A 21,500-nucleotide genomic window follows, 5' to 3' on the forward strand; every position below is an offset into this window, starting at 1 on the left:
CACTCGCCTGTCAACTGACAATGCTGACAAGCTGACCCTTATCAAAATGAACAAGGGCTGGATTGGGCCAGACTTCTCATCACCACCAAATGACAGCAGAGTAACATAAAGTCAAATCCACTGTGTTATTTCGGGAGGTGTATTCACATGCACCGCTTCACACACACACATGGGTATACTCTTCCTCGTTTCGGCTGTTTTATCTTCTTCTCCTTATCCTCAACCTCCACCACCACTATACCACCAGGGTGCCAGCATTGCAAGTTCCTCCTTCCTTATTTTTGGCAGGTTTTGCTTGGAAGGCATAAGCAAATACTATGGGACACCCACTCCCCAATAATGGGACTTATGTTTGTAATATGCTGTACTGCATGGCTCTTGTAAGGGGCATTGCAAGTTGCTCCGTCCTAATTTTTGGCAGCTTTTGCTTGCAAGGCATAAGCAAATACTATGGGACACCCACTCCCCAATAATGGGAATAATGTTTGTAATATGCTGTACTGCATGGCTCTTGTAAGGGGCATTGCAAGTTGCTCCATCCTAATTTTTGGCAGCTTTTGCTTGCAAGGCATAAGCAAATACTATGGGAGACCCACTCCCCAATAATGGGACTTATGTTTGTAATATGCTGTACTGCATGGCTCTTGTAAGGGGCATTGCAAGTCGCTCCTTCCTAATTTTTGGCAGCTTTTGCTTGCAAGGCATAAGCAAATACTATGGGAGACCCACTCCCCAATAATGGGACTTATGTTTGTAATATGCTGTACTGCATGGTGTAACGGGTCTGGGAGGCAGAACCCCTGAGCAACTATACAAGGGGGCGGTCCTTGTAAGGAAGCGGGTGGCTCCCAGGGAAGATGGGCAGGTAGTCACGGCAAGTGACAGGGACAGTCTCTGGGTAGAAGGGCAGGTAGTCACGGCAAGTGACAGGGACAGTCTCTGGGTAGAAGGGCAGGTAGTCACGGCAAGTGACAGGGACAGTCTCTGGGTAGAAGGACGGGTACTCACGGCAAGTGACAGGGACAGTCTCTGGGTAGAAGGACAGCAGGCAGGTGACTGGTGAGCGCTCCCAGGTGAGCGGGCGAGAGTCTCTGGACAGGCAGGTGGTCACGGCAAGTGACGGCAGAGCCTCCAGGTAGGCTAGCAGGCAGGTAGCAGGTGAGCGCTCCTAGGTGAGCAGGCGAGAGTCTCTGGACAGGCAGGTGGTCACGGCAAGTGACGGCGGAGCCTCCAGGTAGGCTAGCAGGCAGGTAGCAGATGAGCGCTCCCAGGTGAGCGGGCAGGCTGGTCCATAGACAGACTGACAGGTGTCGGAAGGCAGACCGTCGGACCGCAGGCTTGCAAGCAGGTAAACGGATATCAGGCAGGTATCAAGCAGGAATCTGGCAGGTGACTGGCAGGAAACAGGCAGGAATCTGGCAGGTGACTGGCAGGTAACAGGCAGGAATCTGGCAGGTGACTGGCAGGTAACTGGTAACGGGACCTGAGGGCTGAAGCAGAGTGAAGGCTTTGCAACAACATTGCTCGGGCACCTCCATTTTGGAGGAGGTGCCTTATATATGGTGAAGTCCTCCGGCCATTGGCCGGGGTCTCCTTAGGACGGCGCGCGCGGCCCTTTTAAGAGAGGGGGAGCGCGCACGCGCCCTAAGCACCGTGGCCGGGAAGCAGCGCGCGCTGCCAGCAGAGCGGGAGGAAGACGCCAGGCACAGAGCGGAGAGGTGAGGGGAACAGCGTCCCTGCCTAGCAGGAGGCAGGGACGCCGACGCTACACATGGCTCTTGTAAGGGGCATTGCAAGTTGCTCCGTCCTAATTTTTGGCAGCTTTTGCTTGCAAGGCATAAGCAAATAATATGGGACTGCCACTCCCCAATAATGGGACTTATGTTTGTAATATGCTGTACTGCATGGCTCTTGTAAGGGGCATTGCAAGTTGCTCCGTCCTAATTTTTGGCAGCTTTTGCTTGGAAAGCATAAGCAAATACTATGGGACACCCACTCCCCAATAATGGGACTTATGTTTGTAATATGCTGTACTGCATGGCTCTTGTAAGGGGCATTGCAAGTTGCTCCGTCCTAATTTTTGGCAGCTTTTGCTTGGAAAGCATAAGCAAATACTATGGGAGACCCACTCCCCAATAATGGGACTTATGTTTGTAATATGCTGTACTGCATGGCTCTTGTAAGGGGCATTGCAAGTTGCTCCATCCTAATTTTTGGCAGCTTTTGCTTGCAAGGCATAAGCAAATACTATGGGACACCCACTCCCCAATAATGTGACTTATGTTTGTAATATGCTGTACTGCATGGCTTTTGTAAGGGGCATTGCAAGTTGCTCCGTCCTAATTTTTGGCAGCTTTTGCTTGCAAGGCATAAGCAAATACTATGGGAGACCCACTCCCCAATAATGGGACTTATGATTGTAATATGCTGTACTGCATGGCTCTTGTATGGGGCATTGCAAGTTGCTCCGTCCTAATTTTTGGCAGCTTTTGCTTGCAAGGCATAAGCAAATACCATGGGAGACCCACTCCCCAATAATGGGACTTATGTTTGTAATATGCTGTACTGCATGTGACGCGCCCCCTGGGCCATGTGTACACGTGTGTGGAATACCCGGTGCCGGGTCTCTGGGGTCTGTAGTCTCCGTGGCGGTGACCCGGTCCCGTGGCTCAGGCTGGTCAAACCAGTGGCAGTCTTTCTTAGGTTTTGAGGTTAATTGTCCGACTGCGCCACCCGTGGATTGCGGTCAGGGAGTACCACCGCTGCGAGGCAGACCGCTGAGGCTGGTGTTGTGTGCGCAGCAGAGAATGGGATAAGGAGTATAGCCTCAGGGCAGTGAGTGTGGATGATGGGGGTGATGGTGCACGAGCGCAGCAGGAACGACTCAGAGTCTTTGCAGTGCAGTTCAGGGTCTTTACTGATGATTATAAGGTAGACCCTCCCGGGAGTACTGGCTAGCATAAGAGGCCTGGTCAGTCTGTGAGCAAGCAGGAGTTCCCCTGGCCAGGTGGAGTTGTAGGCCTCCCCGTCTGTCTGCACTCTTCCTGGCTACCTTGCTGTAAGTGGGTAGAAGTAGCCCACGTCCCTGAGTGTACCGTGTAGTGCTCACCCGTATGGCTGGTGACTTGGGGCCTTCTGTTAGCCTCCACTCCACGACGGCGGTGCTGGTCCCTTGCTTGTGACTGAGCCTCCGGGCTTCTATGGCCAGAGGACCTGAAATCCCCTGCCGGCTGGTTTCTGCTGCTGGATATATAAGTCCTCACAGCCTCGGACTCCTGTGTCCGGTTCCTATTGTCTTCTGCCAGGGCGAGCTCTGCTCAGCTTCCAGCCCTTGGTCTTTAGCTCCTAGCTCCTACAGAGCTCCTTGCTGTTACTTTCCCTTGCTCTCACTCTGACTCTGACTGTTCTCTGTTCTCTGACTCACTCAACCCCGCCCCAGATCCAGTTTATAAGGGCAGAATTCTCCCCTCCCAGGACTGGGGCAGGAGGATGTTGCATGTTTAAGGGATCCTGACCAGGAAACCTCCCACTTGCTCTCCGATGTAATATCTCTATTACTGTGGTGACCAGACCCCTGGGGTGCCACACATGGCTCTTGTAAGGGGCATTGCAGTTCCTCATAATTTTTGGAAAGCCTTCCATTCACTGCTTAGGCCAACAGTGCACAGGAGACCCAGTTGCTATAAATGGAAAAAAAGGTTTAGTTAACGCCCTCTGACCTCCATGTCATTTCATTTTTGGTAGGCATTGCACTCACTGTATGCCCTATAACTGTGTAGCCGAACCGCTCCTTTTGTTACAGAAACATATACTACAAGACATATCTGGTTGACTGGCCTGATATTGATGTGAATGGTCCCTGTTCCTCCTGCTCTTTCTCCTTTGCCACTACCTCATCCATCATTTATCACCTGAAGCTTTGTTTTAACGGGAGTCATAGAACTTGGATAGTAGCAGGAAAACATCCAGCAATCCTCGGAGGAGGTAGGATATGCGCCAAAACGCTGACCACCTCAGGCCTAGCCGCTACTACATACATGCGCTTGCATTACAACAAAACAAAGCAGATGCTAACTTCTATCATCCTCATCATGCTCCTCACCTTGGCACTCTCAACTCCCCTGATGGAGAAGCCAGGGCCCACCGGAGGAGTCTGATAGTCCGGTGGGCTCGGCCAATGCTGCCCTAAAGCAGGCCAGGCTGAGAAAAGTGTGGGAAAGGTTACCGGGACAAATAGGGGTGGCTGGGGACCGAGTATGGACACCCGGCCACCCCCTGGAGGCTGGGGAGCAAGCGGGGACACCCGGCCACCAGGCGACTGGGGACTGAGTATGGATACCAGGCCGCCGACACAGCCATGGCGTGGTGGCCAGATTCCACCTCCATATGCCTAAAAGGCCCAATTTAAAGTGCAAGCAAGCAGTATGGTATTGCAGCCTGGGGGTGGGTGGGTGGCAGGCTGCATACTTGCGCTTGCATTGCAAGGAATGGGAGAGGTACAATTGAACACTGCCCTGGGACAAGGACTTGAATGGGGATAGTTGCAAGTCTGCAACGACAGGTGCAAGGTGGGAGGCATCTTCGCATGTACCATGAACAGGGGTTTGGCATGCACACACTACAGCGGAATAGGCTCTCCTTCCCACTAAATGCACTGGGGAGGGCACAGGTAATGTTTTGGTATACGCGCTTACTCTTATGTATAAGGCACACGAGGACAAATAGGGGCGGCTGGGGACTGAGTATGGATACCTCGCTGCCGAAGCAGCCATGAGGTAGTGGCCAGCTTCGGCCTCCTCCAAACTAAAAGGCCCCATTTCAAGTGCAAGCTAGCAGTATGGAATTGCAGTCTGGGGGTGGGTGGGTGGCAGGCTGCACACTTACACTTGCATTAAAAGAAAACATAGCAGATGCTAACTTCTGTCATCATCATCATGCTCCTCACCTTGGCACTCTCAACTCCACCGATGGAGAAGTCAGGGCCCACCGGAGGAGTCTGGTTCTCTGGTGGGCTCGTCCAATGCTGCCTAAAGAAACTATACGAACAAGAGAAAAACAAGGTAAATAAATATCATTAAAGACACCTATATATGCGTCCTATAATAATGATAACCAGTATATGGACTTATATAAAAAGCGGACCATCGAAAAATATGCTGCCTAAAGCAGGCCGGGCTAAGAAAAGTGTGTGGGGGATGTTCCAAGGAGAAATAGGGGTGGCTGGGGTCCGTTTATGGACACCTGGCTGCCCCCAGGCGGCTGGGGACCGTGTGTGGACACTCGTCCGCGGGGAGGCTGGGGACCGAGTATGGACACCCGGCCGCCGGGCGGCTGGGGACTGAGTATGGATTCCAGGCCGCCAACACAGCCATGACGTGGTGGCCAGATTCCGCCTCCACATGCCTAAAAGGCCCAATTTCAAGTTCAAGCAAGCAAGCAGTATGGTATTGCAGCCTGGGGGTGGGTGGGTGGCAGGCTGCATACTTGCACTTGTATTGCAAGGAATGGGGAGGTACAATTGAACACTGCCCTGGGACTAGAACTTGCATGGGGATAGTTGCAAGTCTGCATCTTCTGATGCGGCAAGGATCACTTATGATGGGCACACATTTAGACAGTGACCTGGGAGTCAGAGATGCTTCCAGGGGTCTTCCCCATGCTGTTCCCATGTCTTTTCAGCACTTTATGCATGTGTCACACAGCACATGGCCAGATAAGGTTGTAATATGTTAAAATGACATTTCCCAGTGAATGCATTTGTCATAGTTGAAAGCAATACAAAAGTGCAAAAAACGCATAAAAAATGCTACTTGTGAACATAGCCGAAGGTGTGGAGGAGTATTTTTGTTTTTGGTCATTTATTTTAACTTATACACAAGTCTTTTCCCTGGAAAGGATGTTCCTTAACATATTTCACAGGAAAAAAGTTTCACTTTCGTTTTTGAACGTTTTATTGTGAGCCCGTAAAAGTGGCTTAATACCTCTGACCACGTTGTTGACAGCCATGACCTGGGGGTCAGAAATGCTTCCTGGGGCGATCCCCATGCTGTCCCCATGTCATTTGAGCACTGTCACTATCGTTTTGGGCACTTGTTAGGCTTTTAAAAGACTGCCGGGGGTGCCACCGCAAAAATGCTCGAGTCTCCCATAGACTAACATTGGGCTCGTTGCTCGGGTCGAGCACCCGAGTATCACGGCGAGCTCGGCCCAAGCTTCGAGCACCCGAGCATTTTAGTGCTCGCTCAACACTAGTCAAGAGGTTTTGTTTACTGTTGGTGACATGGTTTGGTTGTCCTCTAGGAATCTACGGTTGAGGATTCCTTCTAAGAAATTGGGCCCGAAGTTTGTGGGTCTGTTTAAGGTGCTTCAGGTAGTTAACCAATCTACTGTTAGGTTGGAAGTTCCTACCTCCTGGAAGATTAATCCGGTGTTTCATGTTTCCTTATTGAAAAAAGCTGATGTTTCTGATAGGGACGCCACTGTCTCTGTTCCTCCGGTGGAGGAAGACGGTGAATATGAAATTTCTCGCATTCTTAATTCTAGATGGCATAGAGGGAGATTGCAGTATCTCGTCGCTTGGAAAGGTTTCGGTCCCGAGGATAACTCCTGGGTAAGGGCGGATGATGTCTCTGCTCCTAGACTTGTCGGAGCATTTCACAGGAGGTTTCCTGATAGACCTGGGCCTGGAGGATCCAGAGGATCCTCATAGAAGAGGGGGTACTGTTAGAACCCTCCTGTTAGTTTTTTCTATTTTGCTGGTCACATGACTTTTTGCCTATATAATCCAGCTCCGCCCTCCTGGCCTTGCTGGACTTCAGTGTTACATTTACTCTTAAGCTAGCCAGGTGCCTTGTACCTTACTCTGTAGTTTGCTTGGTCTTTTGACCACTAGTACTTCTGTTTGTTTGTCTTTGCTCTGCTACAATTTCTGCTTGGAGGTGTCCAACTATATCCCAGTCCTTAGTTCTTGTAGGGACCCCTCCCTTATATCTATAGGTCTGCGTTCAGACTAGCCGAGGACTTAGGCGGGTCTGTTCACAAGGAACAGGTCCCCCGCTGCATCGTAGGGAATCAGCTTAGTCCTATTGTAGGGACAGTTTTCCTATCTTTCCTTAGTGTTTGTAGCAGTTCATAACAGGAAACCTGTCAGCTGTGGCCTGTGACGAGGATTCTTCGGGAGCATCCTGACTGTTGTCTGGGCAACCAGGCATCCTCCATTCCCCCACAAGTCCCAAAATAATGCAAAGTCACATCCTATTATAGCAGGGTGTAATAGATCCATGACTACTCCCACCTCATGGGACTCAGTGCCACAGTTCAAGTTTATGACCACTTGGGCAACAGGGTAGTCTTTAGCGTCCCCATGGATAGAGCGGACACCCCCCCCCCACTTCCTCAGAATCAGCCGATGATGAATTGTGGTCCTCACTAGGGTTACCAAACTCCCCGCTTCCAATAGACCAGTCATTTGCACTCCATTCACTGATATGGGGCATGCCTGCAGTTTCTTGTCTGGTTGAGGGACAGCACTGCAGGCAGGTTATACAAAATACGAGTAGTGCTGTCCTATTCTGAAGTTCATTGGTTCGTTGGTCATGGGGCACCAGTTGACTATGTGAGCTGTGGTGTGACATCTCGAACAAATCACGTTATTGGATAGGGCCTTTGGCAGCAACTCAGACGCCTCTTGAGCTCTTGGATGCCCCCCAGATGTGGCTCTGCTTGCCCACTTTTGGGTGTCTTCCACCCTTTGGGTGTCGCAGAGTGCATCTTCTTACAGTCACCACTGTACTTACGAGAGCTTCAATCAGCAAGATATTTTGAGTAAACAGTATTTACTTCATACTGGTTAAACATGAGATACAATTCAGTGTCACACAGTCCGTGTGCTGCTGACATAACACATTCAGGAAAGGAAGAAAAACACAGGAAGTAAAAACAACCAGCAATTGAGAACTTTCCTCCCCACCATTACAGCAAGCATATAACTTTACACACTATCACCATCTGCTGTCTGGTTAGTATAAAGTCCTCCTTTCACTTATAATAAGTCCTGATCTGTTGCATATGCCAACACCCTTCTCAACAGTAAGGACTTATTCAATCAAACCCAACTTTTTTATTAGTCTCTGGTGTTTATCAGCATTCAACGCCTTCGTGAAGATGTCTGCTGTCATTTCTTCAGTAGGACAATACTCTAACTTCAAGACTCCTTGTTCCTGATGATCTCTTAAGAAATGATATTTCACATCAATATGCTTGGTTCTTGGATTGACTCTTTCCATCTGAGCAAGAACAAGACATCCTTGATTGTCCTCTTTCAGTTTTGTTGGTTCCAACTGTGGTTGTCCTAATTCTGTCAACAATTGTCTTAACCACAGTACTTCTTGACTCGCATGTGCTGCGGCAACATATTCTGCTTCTGTTGAAGACAGTGTCACAATTGACTGTCTCTTACTTGACAAACTTATTGGTCCACCTGAGAGAAAAAAAATATGGCCACTGGTAGATCTTCTGTCAGTTGGAACTCCAGCCCAATCTGCATCAGCATATCCTGTTAAAATGCAATTATCACTTGTGGGTAATTTTAGCTTAACATTGCTAGTTCCTTTCAAATAACACTTTACTCTCTTCACAGGCGGTGAAAGTAGAGATATATGTCCGCGCCGCTGAAAGATCCTCAAGTCAGGAACATGTAATAATATCCTTGTTTATTGGTAAATGCCTACGCGTTTCTGGGTGTTCCACACCTCTTCATCAGGGCACCAACAGATATATCAATGTATGCACTGAAACACTCCATTTATATACAGACAGCAAATGAAAAAAAAGGGTTCAAAAAGGAAGAGCAGAAAAAAAACAAACATAACCTTTGCACCTGAGGCCGTGCAAAGGTTATGACGTCTATGCCACTTGTGAATACAGTTTTTGTGATCATGTGTACATACCTTCATCTGTTCCTTTGGTGTGTCAAAATGATATAATTGTTCATCTGCCTTGACTTTGGTGATCACCTTGTCTCCTGCAATAATTGCACACTCATTGTCTTTGAATTTTACTGTAAGTGCAGGCCTGTAGTGTCTGGGCTTTAGTGTCTGGGTTCCGGCCTGGGCCCATAACCTGTCGCAGAGTGCATCTTCTTACAGTCACCACTGTACTTACGAGAGCTTCAATCAGCAAGATATCTTGAGTAAACAGTATTTACTTCATACTGGTTAAACATGAGATACAATTCAGTGTCACACAGTCCGTGTGCTGCTGACATAACACATTCAGGAAAGGAAGAAAAACACAGGTCGTAAAAACAACCAACAATTGAGAGCTTTCCTCCCCACCATTACAGCAAGCATATAACTTTACACACTATCGCCATCTGCTGTCTGGTTAGTATAAAGTCCTCCTTTCACTTATAATAAGTCCTGATCTGTTGCATATGCCAACATTGGGCACCCCAGTGTGGAGATGCATGCTTCCCTAAGGAACTCTCTGCTTCCTGATACATTTCCATCAGTCCCACCAGGTCATCGGCATTATGGAGTTCTCTCTGGGCAACCCAGGATAGCACTGGTCTCGGAATGGAGTGTATGAACCTGTCCATGACAACCTTCTCCACCATCTGTGCTGGAGAGGAAGATTCAGGTTGCAACCACTTTTGGACCAGGTGTAGGACGTCGAACATTTGCAATAGGCCCAGTGGTGCACCCGTTGGGCCCTGATAGTCAGAATCACTACAAAGCGCGCCAAGATCTCCATTTTCAATTTGGCGTACTCTTTTGCATCCTGCAAGGCCAGGTCATAATAGGCCTTCTGCGTTTCCCTCGTTAGATATGGCACCAGAACCTCCACCCTTTCAAGAACAGTCAGGAACGCCTCGACGTCATCACCCGGGGTCATCTTTTGCAAGGCTCTCCTTACTGTCTTCACCTGGACTTAGGGGTGGGGCGGGCTGCCCTGCCACGGATCACCTTGGTTAGGAGTTCCATCTGCTGTCTGTGCTGTTGCTGCTGTTGCCACTGCTGCTGCTGCCATAGCTGTTGCTGCTGGAGATTAGCCTGCACCAGTTGCTTTATCAGCTCCTCCAAGTTGTTGGCTTTTGCTCATGCAGTCGCTTTAACCCAGGACATGTGGTATCTCCGTGGCAGTCACACTGCCAGACAGGATTTGTGCATGTGCTTCTAGCACCAATTGTAGGGTTTGGTACTCACTCAGCTGCGGTTGAGGTAGGCACAGGAAGCGGTTTTATGAAAATGTTCAGGCAGGTTTATTCAGACTTCATAAACTGCTCAGCATAAGCAAACAAAAAGACAGCCTTTTCTGGCACAGAGGGAAAACAGAAAATAATTAGTCCATACAGTATGGTAGGTTCGCCCACTCAGGTCAGTGTCTTTTAGCAAAATACACTGGAGGTCTTGATACCTCCAGCTACATACACTGAATGAGACACTTGGTCTTCATTTTATTTACCAAACCATACCCCGGGATGGGGATATGTGAGCAGCCACTCCCACCCATCTCTATGATTGCTCGTAAAACCCGCCTTACATCACCAAAGCTACCAATCTCAGTGATACGTATCTCCCCTCAAGGACTTGTCCGGCGGCCATCTTACAACATATAAATATATATTAGTTTCCCTATATGTGCTCACTAATGCATACTTAAAATGCTTGATCTTTATTAGCATCTTTATTCATGATGTGATATTTACTTTGTCGTATACTAACTGATAAACCTTGGATATATAATTGATCCGTGTGCATATTGTTTGTATACACACACAAACACATGTGCGTTTCCTTGTGTGTTCTCATTAATGCATATTGATTTTTTGATTGAGCTTCCTTATCATGCACAAATAATTCTACTACTATGTAATATACTAATATGGCAGCATGGTGGCTCAGTGGTTAGCACTGCATGAATGGGATGTGGAAAATCCGCAGATAAAATCCACTTATGATTTTACCAATAAGAATTAAACCAGGCTAAGTAACAGAAAACTTCCAAAACAAAACAGTTTTATTTAAAACATGACATACCAAAAAAGAGACAAAAACCACAGCTGAAGAAACACAATAAAAGTTCATGTAAATAAATTCACTAAAAAACGCTAAGAAAACCCAGCAAGTAATCTAATTTAGTTAACTGGTGCAGAAATGCTGCAGAAAATCTGCAAAACCAAATAGTCATCGTGGAAACATAGCCTAAACCTAAGAACACTGAAAAACTTTGGGCTCAATTAATTATTGCATTTGTGTCTTCTTTTTGTCTAATTTTTTCCTGCTTTTCATTTGCACATTTTTTAAAGTCTAATTTATAGTGTCATGTTAAAATTTGGGCACCCCTGGTTAAAATTACTGTTATTGTGAACAGTTAAGGAAGTTGAAGATGAAATGAAAAGGCCTAAAATTAAAGATTTTATATAAACTGAAAAATGTTTGCACAATTTTTGCATTGTTTTGTAAGATGTGTACAAAAAGTCGCAAAAAAAGGTTAAAGACAAAAAGGAAAACAATTTTTAATTTTTAACTGTGTGCTTCATTTTGAAGAATTTGGAGAACAAAACAGCAACACATACCACAAGACAAAAAAGAGAGTGACTTACACCCCCCCCTTCACAAATAAAGCAAATTATGCATTTGGGCCTTTGTGTTTAGGTGAGAATAAATTAAACCTTACAACCGGTATGCCTTTAGGGATTAAACAGCAATCAACTTTTTAGTTTTTTTTTTCATTGCCACATTTCAAGAGGAATTGTCAGACTTGTGAGCACCTTAGCTTATAACACATGGATTTTACAGCCATGGATTTTAGGGATAGAGATAAGCAGAACAAAAAAATGCAGAGATCCATGTGGAAAAACAAGGACTATATTTTTTATGTTGATTTGATGTAACAGTTACTCTAACTCCCAGGTTCTCAAGCTGTGATATTTGTACAGGGTATCGGATCTTTGTTGAAGCTGCAGCGGGGCTCAGGGCTGGTGCTGTGGGCCTGCTGCTGCTTATCCTTGCCCTGACACCCCACTATTCCATATGTGCTGTGCTGTAAGGTTTGCTTTGCACTCACTTACTGGTCAGAAGCCTCTGCTGCATCCATTTCCATGAGTCCAGGATAAACTGCACACACATCAGGGGACTTTAGGTTCTTTTTAACAAGTTTAACTTTACTGGACAGTTCAGATACAATAGTCTGCAACATGCAGTATTGGGTACAGCACCCTTCGATTGTTGTTCCAATTACACAGTACATTGCAAGGCTTTGCCTCCCATCTGCTCTGACTGTCCCTACCTCAACAGACTCTGCTGGTCCTAAGGACTACCCATCATGCAACGCAGCTTTTCTGAGACCCACCACCTCTCCCTCTCGTTTTTTTGCCGTCAGGGCTCTTCCACATCGAAGAGAATAAGACATGCATTCCGGCGCCTACTCCAGGCCTCAGGCCCCAGACCACACAGGGATTTCCGCAAGACTTCAGGTGTGTTCTCATACTGCCCGAATGATATCTTCTGGTAGAGCCCACTGCAGCTTGCATCTGAACTTCTACTTGAACATCTCACTGTCTTAGACTCCAACTTACTAAATCAGGAAAATGCAGTCTCTATTCAACTGAGCCATCACCCTCCCATACTGGGCTCGCCCCAAACACATTAACCCTCAACTGGTGAGGTAGGGTTTTTGTCATGCAACTTGTGATGTGGGGTTTCCTATACCCCAGTGTTTAGAAATCTCTTATTTTTACAGAGAATGCAAACATCACGTTTGTTGTAATCGTTTTCTTATTGGCGATTGATTACACATGAGTATAACAAATTTTTGACACCCACAAATGGATGGAAGCTAGTGAGACACGTATCCTCATACCAGCATTTTTCAAAGAATGGCAGCCAAACAAAAATTCCCTGGGGTGTGGCAAACCCCACCTCACCAGTTGAGGGTTAACTGTATTCTAACCTACTCTGTCTCTCCAGCAGTCAGTTGTAACCTTTCACCTACTTAACTAATATGTCCACCACTGCACATTTCCCTTTCATAATTTAACCCTATACTATTCCTTATGTCCTAATCCTAACTCTATGCTTTCCCTATTCACTACACCTTACTCAAATTGTACAATCATTTCATTACATCACAGTAACCAAATCACTTAGTTCTTATAACATTCTATGCATTTTCACATATGATGACAGTCATCAAAATACAATAAAATTACATATCAGAACCATTTTGTAAACATTGTCTTTCAGGAGGCAAGGCATGTGACAGTCTCTGTCACCCCCTTACAAAGCTTTGCTTTTATTAGCAAAGTGCATAGAGTGGAGTGAATTGAATAATAAAAAAAATGATTTGCTCAAATTTGAATTATTTTAAATTCACTAGGCGAATACAACAAAATGGTGGCCAGTTGACCGCAATTTTGATGGGTTTTAATGGGCCAAGAAGTGATAAAACAAAATTATAGTTATCTCACCACTCACCTGTCCGGCCACCAATCTCTCCCTGTAGCTTCGGTATCTCCTTTTCTTCAGGAGTGATGCTGGACATCCTCTTCTGGATATTTAACCTTTTCTGGCGATGACTAGGCCTCAGTGATACACATTGTGAAGTCATAGCTCAGAATGTCACAAGATGCATCGACAGAGGCCTAGTCTGCACCTAGGACGAGTGACATCATGATGTCACATTGTTATAGTGTCTCAATGTTTGTTGCTGTGGCCTAGCCATCACCCAAATTGCTGGCAAAAACTAAAGATCCAGAGAGGACGTCTACTTCCACATCTGAAGATAAGAAGACATGAAAGTAGCAGGGAGCGATCGTATGATTGGATGGGGGCTGCAGCAGTGGGACATGTAAGTATAATTTTTGTTTCTCTACTTTATATTTAATTTAATTGAACTGGTGAATTCTAAATTTCAGCAGATTCTCTGCTAACAGCCTTGGAGGTACGGTACTTTGCTTTAATCTGTATGTGCTTCACTACCACCAGAGGGAGCTGTCTGAAAACAAATGTTTAATGGTGCATAAAGGACCATCTAAATCCAGTTGCATATAGCTCCCCTTAGTGGTGGGTGCTGGAAGAATTCTGTAAAGGGGCTCGGCAAAAGCCCCCAAAAGAACCTACTGTAGGTCAACTTACTGATGGTAAATTAGATTGTGAGCCTCATTGAAGTCAAGAAAGCTTGTAAGTGATGGCAATCTCTGTAAATCACTGCACAATATATTAGTTATTTATAAAATAAATAGGAAGAGAAATTATTTTAAGTGACGATCACAGCCCCTTATCCAAGGTCGGACTGGCCCACCGGGGGACTGGAAGATCCTCCGGTGGGACCACGTGCAGGCACTGTCAGCTGTATATAGACTACAGCTACAGGCACAGCGGTGATAAAATGGCGGCTGATCGGAATAGTGTTCCGTTCAATACACATGTGTTATCTAATGTGTTGTAGTGCCGTCTAGGGAATGTCTTTGCTGATTGCTGTGGTACTGCTGGAAAGGGAAGTAAATTTCAGGCTAATGGCAACTTTTTCAGGACTTTTAATTTTACTCATAAATTCTCTACAACATACAATAATTTTCATCATATAATGGTAGTTGTATGATATTAGGTCTGTGATTCTCTTCCAGGTGCTAGACTGTGGAATTCCTCCGGCAGAAATGAAACTATATCACCAGAAGACCAGGAATTATACTCAGATGAACCTGTAGTAAGTCACACATCACAGACTAGATTGCTATATAAATTTATGCACCGTTTTTTTCTACATTACATATTCACAAAATGGCTAGTAAAAATCTGAAAACACAATTTTAGCCTATGTTCATAGTACCATATTTTTGGTCTGTCTGAATACTGTCTGTAGAAAGAACTGACATCACAAGGACAGCACTATGACCAGTGTTATTTAATTGAGGTATTCAGATGATAGTTGTTTTTTACATGGACCAAATATCCGCATGGAAAAAATGTCAGCATGCACTATTGTCTTCTGTATTTTGGATGAGATCTGCCCATTCAAGTCTACGGGTGTGCAAAAGAAAATAGGATCCCATACTGATCATCCATATAATATCTGATTTTTATTTATACATTGCAATTATTAACATGGGAAACATTTTTGGTGTTGTAAATTTTTGTTCATTGCTGATTTATAACAAAGGATGCAATAAGGATGACATAAAAATGAAAAATTGTCCTTTTATTCTCGATGAATTTTTTATATGGCTGTGTGAACTTATCCTGATTCCTTACACAAACTAGAAAATACCAGGCTCTTTTGGTCTGTTTACCCAAGAAGAGTTGACACAGTGTCCTTAATTCATCAAAGCTTTTATGCCAGAAAACTGGGTTAAAAACATTTTGAAGAGTTTTAAAATTTTTGGGCAGCATAAGGTTGTGTGAAAATATGAAAAGTTTGGGAATTTTCACACCAGTTTCGGCTCACTCTGCCAAAATGGGCAAAGCTGAGGAAGGGACATCATAGAATCATAGAATCATAGAATGGTAGAGTTGGAGGGGACCTCCTGGGTCATCTGGTCCAACCCCTTACTCAAAGCAGTATTCACTAAATCATCTCAGACAGATGTCTGTCCAGCCTCTGTTTGAAGACGTCCATTGAAGGGGAACTCACCACCTCTCGTGGCAGCCTGTTCCACTCACTGATCACCCTGTCAAAAAGTTTTTTCTAATATCTAATCTGTGTCTCCTCCCATTCAGTTTCATCCCATTGCTTTTAGTCTTTCCTTGTGCAAATGAGAATAAAGATGATCCTTCTTCAATGTGACAGCCCTTGAGATATTTGTAGACAGCTATTAAGTCTCCTCTCTGTCTTCATTTTTGCAAGCTAAACATTCCCAAATCCTGTAACCGTTCCTCATAGGACATTGTTTGCAGACTGGTCACCATTCTGGTCGCTCTTCTCTGAACTTGCTCCAGTTTGTCGATGTCTTTTTTAAAATGTGGTGCCCAAAACTGGACCCAGTATTCCAGATGAGGTCTGACCAAAGAGGAGTAAAGTCCAATAATGACTTCACGTGATCTAGACTGTATGCTTCTGTTAATACATCCCAGAATTGTATTTGCCTTTTTTGCTGCTGCATCACACTGTTGACTCATGTTCAGTCTATGATCTATTAGTATACCTAAGTCTTTTTCACATGTACTGTTGCTTAGCTCTATTCCTCCCATTTTGTATATGCCTTTTTCATTTTTATTGACCAGATGTAGTACTTTGCATTTTTCCCTGTTAAAAACCATTCTGTTAGTTACTGCCCACTTCTCCAGTTTATTTAGGTCTTTTTGAATCCTCTCTCTCTCTCTTCTCTAGTGTTAGCTATCCCTCCTAGCTTTGTGTCATCAGCAAATGTAATCAGTTTACCCTCAATTCATTCATCTAAATAATTGATAAAGATGTTGAACAATACAGGTCCCAGGACAGAGCCCTGTGGTACCCCACTTGAGACATTCATCCAACTGGATGTGAAGCCATTTACGACCACTCTTTGAGTCCGATCACTAAGCCAGTTATGAATCCACCTAACAGTTGCCTTGTCCATTCCATACTTGGTCATTTTTTCAATAAGGATGGTGTGAGATACTTTGTCAAATGCTTTGCTAAAGTCAAGATATACTGTATCTACAGCATTTCCCTGATCCACCCTGTCAGTGATTCTGTCATAGAAGGAAATTAAGTTAGTCTGACATGACTTGTTAGTTACAAACCCATGCTGACTCTGGTTAATCACTTCATTCTTATCCAGGTACTTACATACATGTTGTTTAATAATTTGTTCAAAGATGTTTCCTGGTATAGAAGTCAGACTCACCGGCCTATAGTTCCCTGGGTCCACCTTCTTCCCCTTTTTGAAGATAGGAACAACATTTGCTCTTCTCCAGTCTTCTGGGACTTCTCCTGTTCTCCAAGAATTTTCAAAGATTATGGAGAGTGGTTCTAAAATTTCTTTTACGATCTCCTTCAGTACTCTGGGGTGTAATTCATCTGGACCTGGATACTTGAACTCATTTGTGTTAGCTAAATATTCCCTCACAATCTTTCTGTTTACAGATAACCTGGATTCTTCTATTCCTTTAATAGGACAGTGAAGATCAGTTGATGTTACATTTTCTTTCTGAGAGAAAACAGATGCAAAATAGGAATTAAAAAGTTCGGACTTCTCAACATCCTTTCTTACCATTTCACCATTTTCATCCTGTAAAAATCCTATAGTATCTTTGACTTTTCTTTTACTTTTGACATACTCCCAAAATCCTTTTTTATTGCTTTTGACATCTCTTGCAAGCCTTAATTCATTGTCAGCTTTAGCTAACCTGATACGTGCCCTGCAGGATCTGCAGACTGCATTATAATCTTCTTTAGATATGCCTCCCTCTTTCCATTTGATAAACATTTCTTTCTTTCTTTTTAGCATGTGTTTAAGTTCTGTGTTCATCCATCCTGGTTTCAATAAATGCTTCCCATTCTTCCTACTTTTCGGGATTGTTAGCGATTGCGCTTTGAGAATCTCATTTTTAAAAATTTCCCATCCTTCCTGGACATTTTTGTCCTTAAGGACATCCAGCCATTGGATCCCTCCTATTCTCTTTCTGAGTCGCTTAAAATCAGCCTTTCTGAAATCTAACCTTGAAGTTTGAGTCCTCACATGTCTTCCTCCTCTAGTTATCCAAAATTTTATAATAGCATGATCGCTGCCTCCTAGGGTCCCAGCCACTTTTACCTCCTCAACCATTTCATCTCTGTTTATAAGGATTAGATCCAAAGTAGCAGATCCCCTTGTTTTCTCCCCTACCTTTTGGAAGATAAAGTTGTCAGCAAGAGAGGATAAGAATTTGCTTGACCTGTTAGTTTTACTTGAGAGAGATTCCCAACAAATGTCTGGATAGTTGAAATCTCCCATGACCACTACATCATATTTTTTAGAGAACTTGGTCATTTGACACATAAAGAGTTCATCCATATCTTCAGCTTGCCCAGGTGGCCTGTAGTAAATGCCTACAATGGTGTCCTTTCCGTTGTTCTCTCCTTGTATTCTTACCCAAACAGTTTCCTCAGAACTCCCAGTCTCTGCTTCAATCTCTGTGCAGATCTACGCTTTTCTAACATATAATGCGACACCTCCTCCTCGTTTATCAAGTCTGTTTCTTGCAAATAAGTTGTATCCTTTTAGCCTTGTATTCCAATCATGTGTATCGTCCCACCAAGTTTCAGTTATTCCAATGACATCATATTCCTTTTCCTACGTTAGTAGTTCCAATTCTCCTTGTTTGTTGCCCATGCTTTGTGCATTTGTATAAAAACATTTTAGTTTGTGATTGGTTTCTCTTCCTCCCATATTTTTATTATTTAAAATTTTTTGCCTTTGTTCTTCCTTTCCACTTCCAGTAGCAGATATCTCAATAGTATTTGTCAGCTGTATATCTTTTTCTGGCCTTTTGCTTCCCTTCCCACATTGTTCTAGTTTAAAGCTCTCCTGATGAGTGTAGCAAGGCAACTTCCAAATACATGTTTTCCAGTCTTCGTAAGGTGCACCCCATCTCTAGCAAGTAGTCCATCATATAGGTAATTCATTCCGTGATCCAGAAATCCAAATCCTTGTTGACGGCACCATCGACGTAGCCAGTTGTTCACCTGTAGAATCTTATTCCACCTCATTGTTCCATGGCCATCCACTGGGAGGATGGATGGGAAGACCACCTGCGCTCCCAATTCTTTCACTTTCTTGCCTAAGTCTTCAAAGTCACTGCAGATGGTTTCCAGGTCCTTTCTTGCGGTGTCATTTGTCCCCACATGTATTAGCAGGAATGGGTAGTGATCTGTAGGTCTGAAGAGTCTTGATATCCTGTCAGACACATCTTTAATTTTTGCTCCTGGAAGACAGCACATTTCTCTTGAGGTTATGTCTGGTCTGCAGATAGCAGCCTCTGTTCCTTTCAACAGGGAATCCCCCATGACCACCACTCTCCGTTTTTTCTTCACAACATTTTTCTTTCTCCATCCAGGAGGATTTTGAGGGCTTACAAGGTTCTTCATTGTGGGCAAAGTCTTATCTTGCTGTATTTCTTCGTGGTTCTCCTGCGTGAGAGCCTGGTACTGGTTCCTGAGCAGTATAGGTGCTGACTGCCTCTCGATCCTCCTGCTTCTCTGGGTCACATGCTTCCATTCCTCTGTTTCATCAGGTGCAGTTCAAATTTCTTCTCTTTCTGTATCATGAAGAGATAATTCTGCTCTGTCTAAGAACTCTTCACCTTCCTTAATGATTTTCAAGGTAGTTAACCTCTCTTCTAGATTTCGCAACTTTTCCTCCAACAGGGACACAAGCTTGCATTTCTGGCATGTGAAGTTTGGCTTTTCTACTGGCAAGTCTGTGAACATGTAGCAGGATGTGCAGCTCACCAAATGGCTCCTGGATTCTTCCATGTTCTTATTGTTGATATGTTATGAAAACAGTGAAAAACGGTTCACCGCTCGCGGAGACGCCAATGGCCAAAATCCAGTGTTCTTTGAGCTCGCGGAGACTCTTCACTTATCCCAAAATGCAGTGAGAATATGTAAATTGTCTCCTCAGAACTCCTCCCCTGGTGTTGCCCAATTGTCTGTCTGATTTTTCATGAGCTGTGGCGTGACTTACGCCATAAATTTTATTCCAGTCTTCAACTGGAGTAAATAGTAGAGATAATTGGCATGCACTCAGTCAGAGGCGACGTGCAGATGCAATGGGCATGGGAAGCCCTTGATGCAGTATAAATTAATTCATCGCACTCCCAGGTGAAGAAATGCAAAATGTATTCATTGGTACAACAAACCCAGTAAGTAAAATAGTTATAACAAACCAATAGTGAGTGGCGACACAAGAGAAGACGTTTCGGCCTTTAAATGGCCTTATTCATTTCAGTTGCTATTGATATTGGTTTGTGCAAAACCTGTTTTTTTTAGGTTGTAGAGAGAGAGAGAAGGGGCCACATAGGTGGAGGGATAGAAGGTAATGCAGGGATATACTGTGTTAGCAAAGATACATGGATTGGAAGGAGGCAGAGAAATGTGATACTTAGGGATACCTGGTAAATGTCCGGATGGTGCTTGTAGACTGCAAGCCTGTATTGTGGTGCAAAGGCTTGTCGGATGTAGACAGCTGGAGCCAAAGTCCCAAACTCCCGCGCCTCGCTGGTGAAGGCTGTGCCCCCTTCTCTCTGTCTACAACCTAAAACCCCCCCCAGGTTTTGCACAAACCAATATCAATAGCGACTGAAATGAATAAGGCCATTTAAAGGCTGAAACGTCTTCTCTTGTGTCGCCACTCACTATTGGTTTGTTATAACTATTTTACTTACTGGGTTTGTTGTACCAATGAATACATTTTGCATTTCTTCACCTGAGAGTGCAATGAATTAATTTCAGCTGGAGTAAGATTTGTGGAGAGGTGCATGAAGGCACACACTACTTTTAAGACATACCTGATGCATTAAGAAGAGTGAACAATGCCGGTCTTGACGAATTGAAGCCATTGAGTATTTATTGCAATATTTCGGTTGTGAAATCCCATTATAATTCCTCAACATTGTAGAGTACTATGAAAAATGTAACCCCCTCTCACCATGACCAATTTTTTTTGCATTCATTTTTTCTTTCCCATGTTCAAAGAGTCATAACATAACATATGATAGTTTTTTTATGAAATAAGTTGTTGTTTTAAAATAACCCTCATTAATTTACAAAAAAATCCTCTTATGGTTTTGAATGGTAAAAAAACACATTTTTGCAATAGTTCTTCGGTTTTGTTTTTAATGGGTTCAGTCTGTGCTTAAAGGACTTGGTAGATTTGTTCTGCAAGTCAGAAATGTTACAGCAATGTTCTATATATTTAAAGAGCAGACTTTTTCTGATGCTGTGATAATAATATCTTTATTTTTTTATCTGCGGTGTAGAAAACAGGTGATTTAAACATTCATATTCTCTTTCTTTACACTTCAGTATTTAAGTTTATTGTCATTTTAGCGATCACATATAAATCTCTGCCTATGGTATAGGAGCAGGGGAGTAATTATCGTGGTTGCAGAGAGTGGTCTGTGCAGTCAAGGGGGCCCACTGATGTTTTCAGCTGAATGTGCATCTTGAGATGCACAGTCAGTTGAAATGCATTTCATTGCAGAGAGCCACCAGATCCCTGCACTACCATCACTATACAGGGAGCCGGTGAATCAGAGTCTGGCATCTGACCCTTGGCATGACCCTTGTGGGTGGTACATTACATCACTAGTAAGCGCCGCCTGTCCCCATGCGCTGGCTATGGAGGATGAAGAGGAGGCTGCAAGCCATGGAAACGACGATGGGTGAGAGAAATTATTATCATTTTTTTAGATGAATATGAATTAGAGAAGAGGATGGGGAACATTATTATAGGAAGTGGGCCTGGATGGGGACATTATTACTAGACGGGGAATATTACTGAAGGGTGGGTGACATTCTTACAGGATGGGTGACAT

General features: G+C 44.3%; 1 protein-coding gene across 1 annotated transcript in view; it reads left to right on the plus strand.

Annotated features, from left to right (window-relative positions):
• CUNH2orf80 (chromosome unknown C2orf80 homolog) overlaps positions 1 to 21,500 on the plus strand; it is a 394,484-nt gene that overhangs the window by 293,244 nt on the left and 79,740 nt on the right. Inside the window, exon 8 of the mRNA XM_073645572.1 lies at positions 14,630 to 14,709. Within this exon, the coding sequence (XP_073501673.1) occupies positions 14,630 to 14,709 (80 nt within the window). The remainder of the gene's footprint in view (positions 1 to 14,629; positions 14,710 to 21,500) is intronic.

The sequence above is a fragment of the Phyllobates terribilis genome, unplaced genomic scaffold (genome assembly GCF_046119375.1).
Source record: "Phyllobates terribilis strain yellow unplaced genomic scaffold, ASM4611937v1 Scaffold_9__5_contigs__length_417890890, whole genome shotgun sequence".
Classification (NCBI taxonomy): domain Eukaryota; kingdom Metazoa; phylum Chordata; class Amphibia; order Anura; family Dendrobatidae; genus Phyllobates; species Phyllobates terribilis.